This window comes from Centruroides sculpturatus, unplaced genomic scaffold, assembly GCF_000671375.1.
Source record: "Centruroides sculpturatus isolate CEXI.00-Female unplaced genomic scaffold, Cexi_2.0 scaffold117, whole genome shotgun sequence".
Taxonomy (NCBI): domain Eukaryota; kingdom Metazoa; phylum Arthropoda; class Arachnida; order Scorpiones; family Buthidae; genus Centruroides; species Centruroides sculpturatus.
Window position 1 is genome coordinate 121,502 of NW_019384308.1, and position 12,311 is coordinate 133,812.

A 12,311-nucleotide genomic window follows, 5' to 3' on the forward strand; every position below is an offset into this window, starting at 1 on the left:
TTTAAAAATAACAGTAATAATATCTTATAATTTTTTTAGAAAATAAATACGAACTCGTGAAATAAACAAACAAATAAAATAAAAAAAATATAAAAAAAACCGGTCGTCTGCTTCCGTTATTGCGTAACTCTACACGATTTAGGTCGGCAGATGGCGTAGTGTCGCCATAACTTTATCGTTTGGTATCGCAACGTGACTTACAGTTTCGTCTGTCGCTTGGAGGAAGTTTAGTCATTAATTTGACACTTGAGAAGATGACGAGTATCATATTTGAAAGGTCTTATCCTGGTTATGATAACGATGGTTTAATATTTGATTTTGACGATCCCGATATATCAAACTCGAACAATCGCAATTCGTTAGGTAAGTAACGTTTCCGTTGCTTTGTTTATAACCTTATATATCATTTATTTGACGTTATAAAGGCTTGACAGTTGCTATTTACTCGACTATAAACGTTTAAATCGCATTATTTTTAACTGTAAACTTGGTGGCGCGTCATTCTATGGGCAAGATATGAGGGCAAATAATAGATTGGTTTGCCCCCCTTATATATTACCCATAGGATAACGCAGTGCCTCAAACCAATCTTGGTTTGGAGCCCCCCGTTTAGAGAAGGCCCCATTTTCCCCCAAAGAAAAATCTCTGAAGTCAACACCTATGTGGGGCCCTAATTCATATTTACCAGGGCCTCGTGAAGTTATAACATGCCACTGTGTAAAGAGTAAAATTACAGTTCTGAATGAGAGGTTGGATTCACCGAAAAGACTTCGGCTGCCTCGTTCGTGTACTATAAAGGCATTAAAACATAAAATGTGATGATAAATAACGGTGTTAGTCATCGGTAAGGATATAAATATGTCGCGTGCAATCCCACGTAAGTTTAAATTCTTGTAGAGGATTATATAATGTATTTGTAAATGTTATATTCAATTATTATCTTTTAAAAACTTTTTTAATAACAAACATTATTCAAATGCATTGCAGAACTATTTTCTTGCATAAATCAGCACTTGTACTTGTTACAAAGTTCACAATAACATAAAATGTAGTCATTTATATTAAAAGCCAGAATTTAAATTTTACAATTTTTTTTTTCCCCTCCCATTTTAAACAATGAAAGTAAAATTCCATTCTTTAATGTAACTCTATTGACAATTTATTCTGTCAAATGTATAGAATTGGTAATAATAAAACTGATTTAGAAATATTTTAAACTATATAAGGTAATTCTCTTATTTGTTTAATGTATTAAACAAATAAGAATTACTACATATTACATTTGGTTAGCTTTAAAATTAATGATACTTGGAAACAAGCTGATAAGTGTGGCTATGAGATAAGATTTGGAAAATTTATAATGATTATTTAAACAATTTCTACAGATTAATTAAAAATAATCCAATTATCTAATTTTTAAACATTACAAATGCACTGATGATGCTTTTCCCCCCTTTTTTCATCTTTGTTTCTATTAATTTTGGTAATGAAATTTTATATTTAAGTTTTATTTAGAATCTTGGATACATGTACCATATACAGTTCTTATCACTAAAAGTTAAGAATGCTCAAGACAGATTTTTGTTTAGTCTATTCTAGCATTCATCTGTGTTGCCAAAACTATCGTCCAATAATCTTTTTCCCTGGTCAAAATGTGTTCTATTGCCAAAATCATCAAATTGGAATTGACTTCTTTGCATTATTTTTAAAGATTTACTTCTAGTTATTTCCTGAATTTTACTTCCGTAACATTTATACTCTATGCAGAAAACAAAATACCTATTAGTTTATCCTTAATGTAAGTTGGAAACAATGAGTGTCATCTGAATCATTTGTATGCTTCCAAAATTAGTATATGTAACAACAAAAATTGAAATAACATTGAAAGATTTATTTAAATATTTTTGAAGAATGTTGAGTGATAAAATTTGCTATACAAAATTAATAAATGATTATCTAGTAGTTGAATAATGGATATTGAAAATAATAGTTTTAATACAATAAGAATACAGCACTGTTTGAACATAAGATATGGCTGAACTAGTTTCTTTATTGAGATTCAAGGACATTTCCTGGTTGGCTGTCACAGAGATGCAAAGAATATTTTCAGAATACATTGAAAGAAGATAAAAAGTTTTTAATTTATTAATTTAAAATCTACAATAGTTGTCAGCAATGATTTGTTTTTTTTTTGTTTTTGTTTTTTTTTAGCTTGATTTACTAGAGATTTTGTTATAAACAATTAGTAGTTTCTTTTTCTTACTTTAGCTTATTGTTTATACCAAAAAAAACTACAGAAAATACATTTACTAAACAATGTGCAGTAGTTACTTTCACTTAATCTTATAGTTAGGGTGGAAAGGGAAGGATAACTTAATTCTGTTACTGCCCTAGTTGAGTCAGTGCTTTCTAATGAAATTCTCTTTTTTCCAAACCACCCAGAAATGTCAAGAAAGTAGGAAAATGTTTTGATATTTCTCTAACGTTACTACTTCCTGGTCGAAAATGTTTCTAGATAAATAGGTCGGTGGTTTTGACATTTTAAAATGAAACGTGGCCTCTTTGGTTAAATGGAAAGAAGAAAAAAAAATTAACTTTTCTATCCTTCACTTTCCTGTCATTAATATCTGGTTTTTGCCATGGGTCAAACACCTTTTGACATTTTCCTTCCTGCCTTTTAAGGAAATTGTAATTTTAGTTAGGTAATGATTGATCAATTATATACATTTTTAATGCTTTTAGTTCTGTTCTGTTGTAGTTTGCATCCGTTTTAGTAGATGGCTTATTCTAAGTTTAAAACGTATCATGTTGAGAAACATTAAAATATTCATTTTTAATAAGGTTATATAATAGTTTAATTATGTGGAATTTGAATGAAAAGATTTACTAAGTACGTGTAACTGAGAACTGCATTTTGTTAATTATATAATTATATACTTCTTTATACTAAATTTTCTGAAATTTAACTATTAAACTAGTTAAATTTTTGCTTTTTTTTAAATCAAAATTTCAACCAAATTTTAGGCTTTGATGAAATTTAACTGAATCATTAATAAATTGGAAACCATCTGTAAGCTTTCAATTTTTTGATAAATTTGCAGTTCATCATTTTATGATAAAGTAAATTTCCTTTATAAGCATGATTGCTTCACCTTATCACAAAGCTAGTAGATGATAAAACTTTTATATTTATTTATGATCATTAAAATAATTAAAAGCAACTTTTAGTCATTAAATACGGTGATTTTTGTAGTTGTAATTCTGGCATTATTTTTAATTAATCTGTGATTTTAAAAACAATTACTCAAACTCTAGGGGGCTAATATAATAATGTAATTGTAAACAATACATATTCCCCCCCTATCTACAGGTGGTAAACATTATTATTCTAGCCAAATCTTTTGATCATTGTAGTAAACAATTCAAATCTCTCTCTCTACCTAGAATAGCAAAAGCTTAATTTAACTACAGATAAACAGGTCCTTTTTTTTCTCACTCGAAAAACATTATCGCTCGACAGTTTAATATCATTTCTGTATTCTTAGAAAAATAATTTTCTTAGCAACGTGTGTAATAAGTAAACAAATTTTCACCGCGTAAAAAAACAGCTATAGATTGCTTCTGGGTACAAACACGTGTTTACTCGTTCTATAAATATGTATAGAGTGGCTACTTATCGCTAGAGATCCTTAAAAATTATGGAATTTTTTCCCCCTTCCTCTCTTGTGGAAAAGCGAAGATTACAAATGTATATCTTTGCGTAATGATTACGGAATGTGTTACTTCACAATTTACGTTCCGTTCTATTTTAAGATTAGAAAAAGTTTCGACTAATGCACTGTAAACAATAAAACACGAAACAGTTTCTCTAGAAATTTAACGATAAGGACAGATATCGAAATCTTTACGTACACTATTTTATCACATGAACTCAATTTAACTGATCGTTCCCGAACTGGAACCGATATTAATTTCTTTAGTGACCAATTCCTTAACTATACCGCCTCCAATATAGTGTTAAATGGAAATGTTTCTTGATTTGTAACGTCTGTTATATTTCCTGACACTTGACGTCACGTGTGGGTGTACATTCGTCCTTGACTGGGAACTAGTAAAGTACGGTCAAGGCGAAAATTTCAGGTGGTACAATTAATTTTTTTTAATTAGTTATTCGGTGAGTCGATTCTTGTTTCGTCATGAGCTACAAATCCATCCTTGTTTTGGTTTTAACCTGACAGGATAAGTTGACAGCTGACATCCGACATAGTTAAGTAATGCGGACGTTACTACGTAACGTTACGAAATGTGGAGTTGCAATACTGTATTTAAAAAAAAAAGAAATGCTTGCCATTATCGATAGCAGTGTTGTAATTTATAATTCGAGGTTTTTTTTAGTTTCTTTTTACTGTTTTTTTAACATAAATTACAGAAATTTATATATATATATATTTTATGTATTTATATATAACCGCACCTTATGTAAATACTGTTGGGATTTTCCCGTTATCTTAAGAGGTCACGCCTTAGTATCTTCCCTTTCTTAGATTGAAGTATTTCATTCGGTTATTCTTAGATTTGCAATTAGATATTTTTTTTTCTACAATTGCGTCACATTTCTGTGGGAATTTCAAACGAGTATACCTTTCTGCGGTCATACGTTGCGGTTTTTACGTAAAATTCCTCATTAACTGTTGTTATTTCCGTCTCGAAAACGAGATTTTTTTTCGAAAGAATTCCCTTTAACATTATCTCTCGAGATGATGATCTTCGCAATTTAACTGGAAATAGATTTCAAATATGTCATTCGTAATGATTTGTTGGTTTTAGTTTGTTTTCCATAAATATCTCTGCTATGGTTACTAAATACTTAGCAATCATTTTCTGTTTTTTTTTTTTAAATTATATGAACTGGAGTGAAGTAATATTTCATAGCATGTTCTATTTTAAAAACCTTTCCGAAATCGTTTGATGATTAAAACATTTTTTTTTTTTTTGAAATTATCTGGTTTATTTTCAGTTCGATACTATTGTTCTTAATTACAAGTTCTTGCTGTCACTCATCAGTGTACTGTTTTCCATGTGTTTCCAATTATGTTGAGTGTTTTTAATGTTTTAACTGGTATAATCAATCATTTTTGAACCTGTCGCTTTGTGTTAGATCAGTATTAATTTTGTGTGCTTATTTATCCTTATAGACTTACTTCAACCCTTTTGTTACTCTAATTTTTTTTTATTAGGTCCTTGATGATCCAGTTCTTCCTGTTAAACAATCTCGTGTTTATTACCTATCGCTTATACGAACAAAAATATAATATTTAATAAAATCACTAGTTATATTAAATCAAATCTCAAATTAGCTTTATTTATCATGTAGAATTACTTGGCTAATTTTCCAGTGTTTCTGATTACTGTTACACTAATTTTCCTCTGTTAAATATTTGTTATAATAGCTTGTTTACACGGATTATGAATTTATATTATGCCCATGACTATCTAAACATACTCGTTTTCATCTAACTTCACTTCTAAATAGTAAGTTAATTAATCATCTTCCTCATCAGTCCATTCAAGTATTGTAATAAACACCCGAGATTGTTTCCTAATAACAATACTAATTTTCTCTGCAACTTCTTAAAATGTTAAGACAATAAGCTGAAGTAGAAAAAGGAAAACTATTAAAAGTTTTAGTGTAAATAATCATTATTATAAGCCCATTTTCGTCCCACGCGAAAAATAACATTACATTTCCTGATGCCTGCGTAGGCGACATTAACTGATTTTTCAAGGAATATCACGACATAATGTACGATTTGAACTTTATCACACATCTTAAATTTCTATAGGAAATTAGATTTTTAATAATATAAATCTAATTTTCGTTTAGAGATCTCAATCTCCTCTCTTTTCTATTCTCTTGTAACGGAGTTAAAAATAGTTTGGCATGACTAACTTTTCCGTCTATTCTTTAAATCTCCCATTTTAGAATTACTTAAATTATTTTTAAAACGTCTTTCTTACTATATTTACAGGTGATTTTTCTTAGAAGTATCCATTAAAATTAATTTCTTAAAGAATAAAAGCGATATTTTTATCATATCGTAATCGTTTCGAGTGGTTCCATCTAGCGAAGATTGCAATCATTAAACGTCGCTACAAAATAATATGATTTTAAGCGGAAAAACAGGCTTTAATTACGTTTAAATTCATGATCATTTTGAAAAATTCTAGAAGCAGATTGACGTGACAATTAAAAAAAACAAATCGTTTACATTTTTCTAGAATAGAACCGGTTTTTTTTAAGTCAATTTCTTCGTGAAATTGAATATTAATGAAATGAATATAGCTTCTAGTGTTCTTATTCTAGAAATTAACATCATTTCTTCTTGACATTTTCTTTTGTGAAATTCATTGTTGATGAAGAAAATATTAATTATTCTAGGAAAATCCATACTTCTACATCTAATATACACACAGGATATACCTTAACGATGGGATATTATTCCGTGTCGTCATTACGACGTCACGATATTAACGTCAATAAGTCATACGTCTTCTGAATGTGAAAACATCGATTGAAAAAAGATTACGCGAGGTCACAATCTTAAATTTAAAAAAAAAAAAAACAGATCTTTGTACTATTTCAAAGAGGATATTTAACGTGTCCTCGTAATGACGTCTCTCTTCTCCCCCATTTCCCCCTCTGTAGCGTCGTTTCCCACGTTAAAATTTTCATAACTTACAAGGTCAGAACTTTGTAGATTCATTATACCTAACGATTTTCTATATAAAAATGTTAATTAGATAGTCTGTTAATCTGGTGACTGGTTCGTCCTTGAAAAGGGTCTTTTTGTTGAGTCATTGGATCATCCAGAGTTCGATTGATAGATTAATTTTTAGGGAGAAAAATAGGGGTGAAGTCGTAGACTAGCTGCGACGTAACGTTATCATCACGTGTACTTGACGATAATAAAATGGTAGTCCATGGTGATGAAACTCTCTTGTTTACTATGATTTAAAAAGGTGGCTAGCTGCATAAGGTCAGAGTTCAATGCATTTTGTAACTTCTCTAAAATGAAATAAATATTTGAAAATCGAAATTCTTTTTTTTAAAACTATAAATATTTAAAGAAATTTAATTGTTTTGAGTGATGTTTTCTCGAAGATAGAACGATTCTGTTTCTGATGTAAGGAAATTTCTCAATCTTTACGGGATATTTTTATATTTTCTCGATTGTTTCGTAACCTAGAAAGAGTAATTATTAGGTAGTAAAGTGTGTTTCCTTTATACAAATGTCTTTTTTTAAATGAGTTATAAACATTAAATTGTTCCTAGACGAAAAAAGAGGAGGGGAAAGAATCATTAATAAGTATAATTTACGCGTATTTTTCTAAGAAAACGAGGCAGTGTAATCATGAGTTTTGTTTTATTTTAGAGTGATGAAGTGGCAGATTTTTTTGCCTTTATTCTCAATAAAAATTGATCCGGATTCGTAAATTTTCTTTTAAAAATGGTTATAAAAATTTATTACCTTTTTATCATTCGAATTTAAATGCTTGTAGATATATTCTATTTATAACAATACCCTTAGGAGATTTTTGTGAAATTTTCGCTTGTTCTTTGAAGAAAAATCTGCTTAGTAAGGAGACCACACCGGAAAATTCCTCTTCACCGCAGGCGATCGGTTTATCACTCATATGAAGCATATCTAATAGAGTAATATTTCTTTGCCAGTGTTCTATTCGTAGAATCTATGATCATAATTCAAAATCACCAAAGAAACAAAACATGTTTTCGCTAATACCAGACTTCTAAGTAGGAATAATTTCCATCTACGCCTCGTAGGTGAATGAACACTTTTTCTAGGAATCATTTTAATGGCCATTCTAAAATTAGAAATTAAAAAGAAAAGAAAGGAGCTCATCAGCTGCTTATTGTAGCTACAAATCAAGTTTTCACGTGTGTACCGCGTATATATATATATATCAGCCGTCTGCTTTTTTTTTTAGTAAGGGAGTGTTAGTGACTCCTAAATGTTACAAGGATACTCGTCAATGATGAATTAAAAGGTGGTCGCCTCCTTTAAACTTTTCGAAGGGAAAAATATCTGCGTATTGGAATCGAAAAACTCGACCTATATTTTGTTTTGGTAACGTTTATTTACCGTCGGGAACACGTGATAAAGTGACATTTAGGTACAGAGATCTGCGACTGCGCCGGAAAAACACCTACATATTCTTATTAAGCTTGAACTCGAATTACGTATTTTATCAGTCGAGTCAAGTTGATCGTGCTGCTTGGTAAGTCCGTATATCTCGACAATAACCGACCACTTATAGACTATACATATGCTCCCTTATAAATAAGTTTCGTAATGCCCAACAAATACCGGCTTATTGATATTGTAAACAGGTGGAAACGTTTAAATGTAAATTAAGTAAACGTTTATGCTTTTATTTTCCTTTTAAAAAGTTCTGTCGATTCATTATAATATATAAATTACTTTTGTCTTTTAATTTTCCTTTATGAAATTTATACTTTCTGGTTTTTTCCCCTTTATTATTATTTCTATTTTTGGACCGTTTTCTTCGACGTGTATAGATATTGACAAGACTATGTCCGACCATACTTTAATTATATTATTTATCCTATATATAAATTTATAGTTAAATATAGAAATCGTTTCTTTATCTGTTCTAGATCGTTGTATTTCTGTAATTATAGGATGTGTCGTAGACAATAACATAACTGCGAATAATTGCTAGCTTCTAACATATGTGATCATTCTGCTTATATAAATTACAACAATAATATTATATACTCGTTTCTAGATAATTCTAGAATAATTCTTAACGCTATCGATTTGAATTTCTTTTCGTGTACGGCTGTCAGACATAGCTTCTTAAGTAACAGGTTGATCTCTAAATTCGAATACGCGTTTTTTTTTAATTATTCAAGTGTACAAATAGCGATGTACTCTTACAGTTTACATTGTTACCTGGCTTGTGTCCCATTGGCACGTTTCCACAATAAGTTTTTACTGTTTATATACGTCGGTTTTGCTTTTCGAGTTTATATACAACGTACGCGTGTACGCATCTCTACTCTAATTAATCGCGATTATGATGCCCATTGTATAAGGTCTTGTACTTCGATACGAGTTGAATGAACAAGAACCTTGACTACTATTCGGCATCTACAGATTGACAAGGTTAAAAGTTCCTGTTGTGTCGCTATATCTAGGTCACGGTTATAGTACCGCGACTAAAAGTGGGACATTTCTGCTCCACTTAATTCTCTCTCTCTTTCTGGTTTCCCGGGATGGTTTCGGGTCTGTTCGTTCGAGTTACGGGCAGACAAACGTACGCTTTTGGTTTCCGATCTTAATCGTTATAATGTATATAAACAACTCTCCTTATACTCGTACACAAATCGATAACTCAAGGTTGTTGTTCCATTTAACGATGGAATTTTGCCAGAAAGTCAAGGCCTATCCCGAATTGACAGCTGTGTGCGACATTAATAAACCACCACCCACATTACAGGTGTTGGTACTCTAAATTTATAACTTAATATATATATTCTTAAACTTCTTCAAAAGACTCTAGACGGATTGTAAATCGGATAGAACAGTCGTAGGCGATGTTAGTCCGTCTTACATTTCGACTACGTTCGCACATATTGCCATTTTCACCGGTTACAAATGGGTTTCTTCGTCGAGTCGCCTTTCTGGCTGAATGGAGGGAATTTTACGTCTCGGTGACGTCACGTCCAGCCGACGTCACACATCCGGGCTTTTCGGTATTGTAGTAGTAGCTGCGACTGTTGTCAGTTGAGTTCGGCAAACTGCAACATCACAAAATATGTCCAGAGGTAAGTAAAACGAAATTGATAAATGGTAACAGGTTCCGTTTCCGAATCGTTTCTAGAATCGATACAGACATCGCGATTATTGCGTGGTTGGGTTGTAGTGTTTTGGTTCTGTGTTTTCGTGTGTTGTTCGAGAGACTGACGACTGTCGTCTAGTTAGGATATTTTATTTATCTACTTATTTAATGAATACACCCATCTTTAAAATGATTATAATTTAATATATTTATTTCTGTAGCGAACAAAGTCAGTTCGGCGCCATCATATTTCTCATTGTCAATAAACCAGTTGGTGTCTTTTTTTTTTCTTTCTTTCTCTCGTCTGCGGGTCTTTGACCCAGACAGACAGGTTTATTTACTGGTCGTTGCTTTGGTTCCAAATAAACATCCCTTTACTTCGATGAATCAGACACTTTACGGTCTTTGTTAATCACTCTGCTCTCTGGGGTTCATTCACTCACGACGAATTTTTCTTTTCTTAGAATTACACATTCGTCAATCTAAATCTGATCCAATTTTGCTCTTGCCATCAACCGTCTGCCACCGTCAGAGCGGGCTCGATAACCAAAACCTACAACAGCAGTTGTCGTTGTCCCCTAGTTGGCACCAGCAGATATCGCATAGTTGGGATCAAGAATTCTATCATAGTTTAGAAGATTTGAACAGACAGACTAACCTCGACACAAATATGCTCACCATTGAAGGCCTGAGGAGTCACTTTAACTCTTGTTTCAGGTAAATTAGTTTGCACGCTCTAGAAGTTAGCATTATTCCATTAAAAAATGCAGGGAATTTCCTCAATGATCATAATTATTTGTCTATTAATAAACTGTGTGTATTGTGTCATTTATTTCTTTTTTTCCTGAGATTTGTTGTAACCCAGGTTATTTTAAGAGTTGTAATTCTAATTATATATACATAAATGTTTTTTTAATGTGAAGGTACTTATATTTTCCTCTTTTCTTATTTTAGTTGCGGTGTCAGCTGGTATGAGGATCATGTGTCACTAGATTGTTCGGAGTGTGGAGGATATGCAATGCAGAGACCGTGCTTAAAATGTGACGGTCAGTGTGATAGCGTTTGGAGAAGAGACCTTGCAGCAGTAAGTTTATATAAGAAAGAAAAATACATCAGGAAAAGTATTAGTTACATAAATCAGTGCGGTTTGAAATTAATTGTAGAGTTAATTTTAAACTTCCTGGATCTTTAATAATAATCATTATCTTAAAAGGAAATGTTTTTAAAATTGATTCCATTAATTAAGAATATTTTAAAATAAAATTTGATATTTAGAGGAAAGTTTTTCAGATATTTTATGCAAGACAAATTGTATTACAACATTTTTTTTTTCTTTCTTTCTTTTCTATTTAGTCTCACGACACACACAGAGCGCAGTGGGAAGGAGAATGCAAATTGAACTCCAATGATAAACAGAAAGTGTTGAACGGTTTACGCCAGAACAACGCCATCGACAGGAGGGAACACACATCAACAAATCTGAATAATTTATGAAAACGGTCTGATTAGTTTAGGTGAAAATAATTATAACAAAAGTAAAAAAATTGAAAAAAATTACTACAAAATCTCATTTCCTTTTTGCATTTGTGCAATGAAAACATATCACTAAAAGTATTTCCAGTCTAATTATAATGGACAAAATTTGTGTACGATGATACGGTATATAATGTTTTGATATATCTGTATAATGTAAATCATGCAAGGATTTAAAAAGAAAAATGAAATAATTGGTCTTCCATTCCTAGAAGTTTTCATCACACAGACCAATTGTTGTTTTAAGTTATATATATTTTTTGGTTTTTTGTGTTCATCCTTAAATTAGTGTGTGTAAATTTGGCACTGTGATAAATGCTAATTATTACCAAAAATATTATGATTTATTTTAGTGATTCATACGGTGAAATCTCAAAGTCAATATAATTGTTTTTTCATCATACATTTTTTTTTTTGTGATTTCATAAGAATCTTCCATATTCCAGATATTTTTCATTTTTTTAAATGTTACCCAAAAGGAATTTTACAAGAAACTTCAGCAGATAAGAAGGAAGAAATCTTTTTAAATGAAAAAAATCATTTTGATATCTAAAAATTGATGTGGAATTTTGAACTGTGTACATAAAGTCAAATTTTCTACAAAGATTGTGGCAATATTTCTAATTATATGCAAAAACAAAAAAAAAATTTAAATTCTTGCCGAAATTTTCTATGAACAAAAAAAAAAACTAACTGAATCATTAATGTTGATCATGTGAATTTATAATAGTTATATTTTTGTATTGGATAGGTATTTTTTACTTTAATCATCCAATTAAATTATTTGTCTCTATTGGATGTATAGAGAGTACGTTCTCGTACCTGTTTGTTTTCCTAAGATCTAGTTTACTATTTATAAACATAGTGAGAGAAGTAAAGTAACTTATTATTGG

General features: G+C 30.8%; 1 protein-coding gene across 2 annotated transcripts in view; it reads left to right on the forward strand.

Moving 5' to 3' along the window:
* Window positions 1-12,291, forward strand: part of LOC111620132 (protein pinocchio-like) — a 16,142-nt gene extending 3,851 nt beyond the window's left edge. The window contains exons 2-5 of one of the 2 annotated variants that reach the window (XM_023362002.1): window positions 40-363; window positions 10,350-10,602; window positions 10,840-10,969; window positions 11,239-12,291. In XM_023362002.1, the coding sequence (XP_023217770.1) occupies window positions 255-363; window positions 10,350-10,602; window positions 10,840-10,969; window positions 11,239-11,379 (633 nt within the window). In that variant the 5' untranslated portion in view covers window positions 40-254 and the 3' untranslated portion in view covers window positions 11,380-12,291. Of the gene's footprint in view, window positions 1-39; window positions 364-8,605; window positions 9,872-10,349; window positions 10,603-10,839; window positions 10,970-11,238 lie in introns of those variants that run through there. The other variant, XM_023362009.1, reaches the window with a different exon arrangement.
* The last annotated feature ends 20 nt before the right edge of the window (window positions 12,292-12,311 follow it).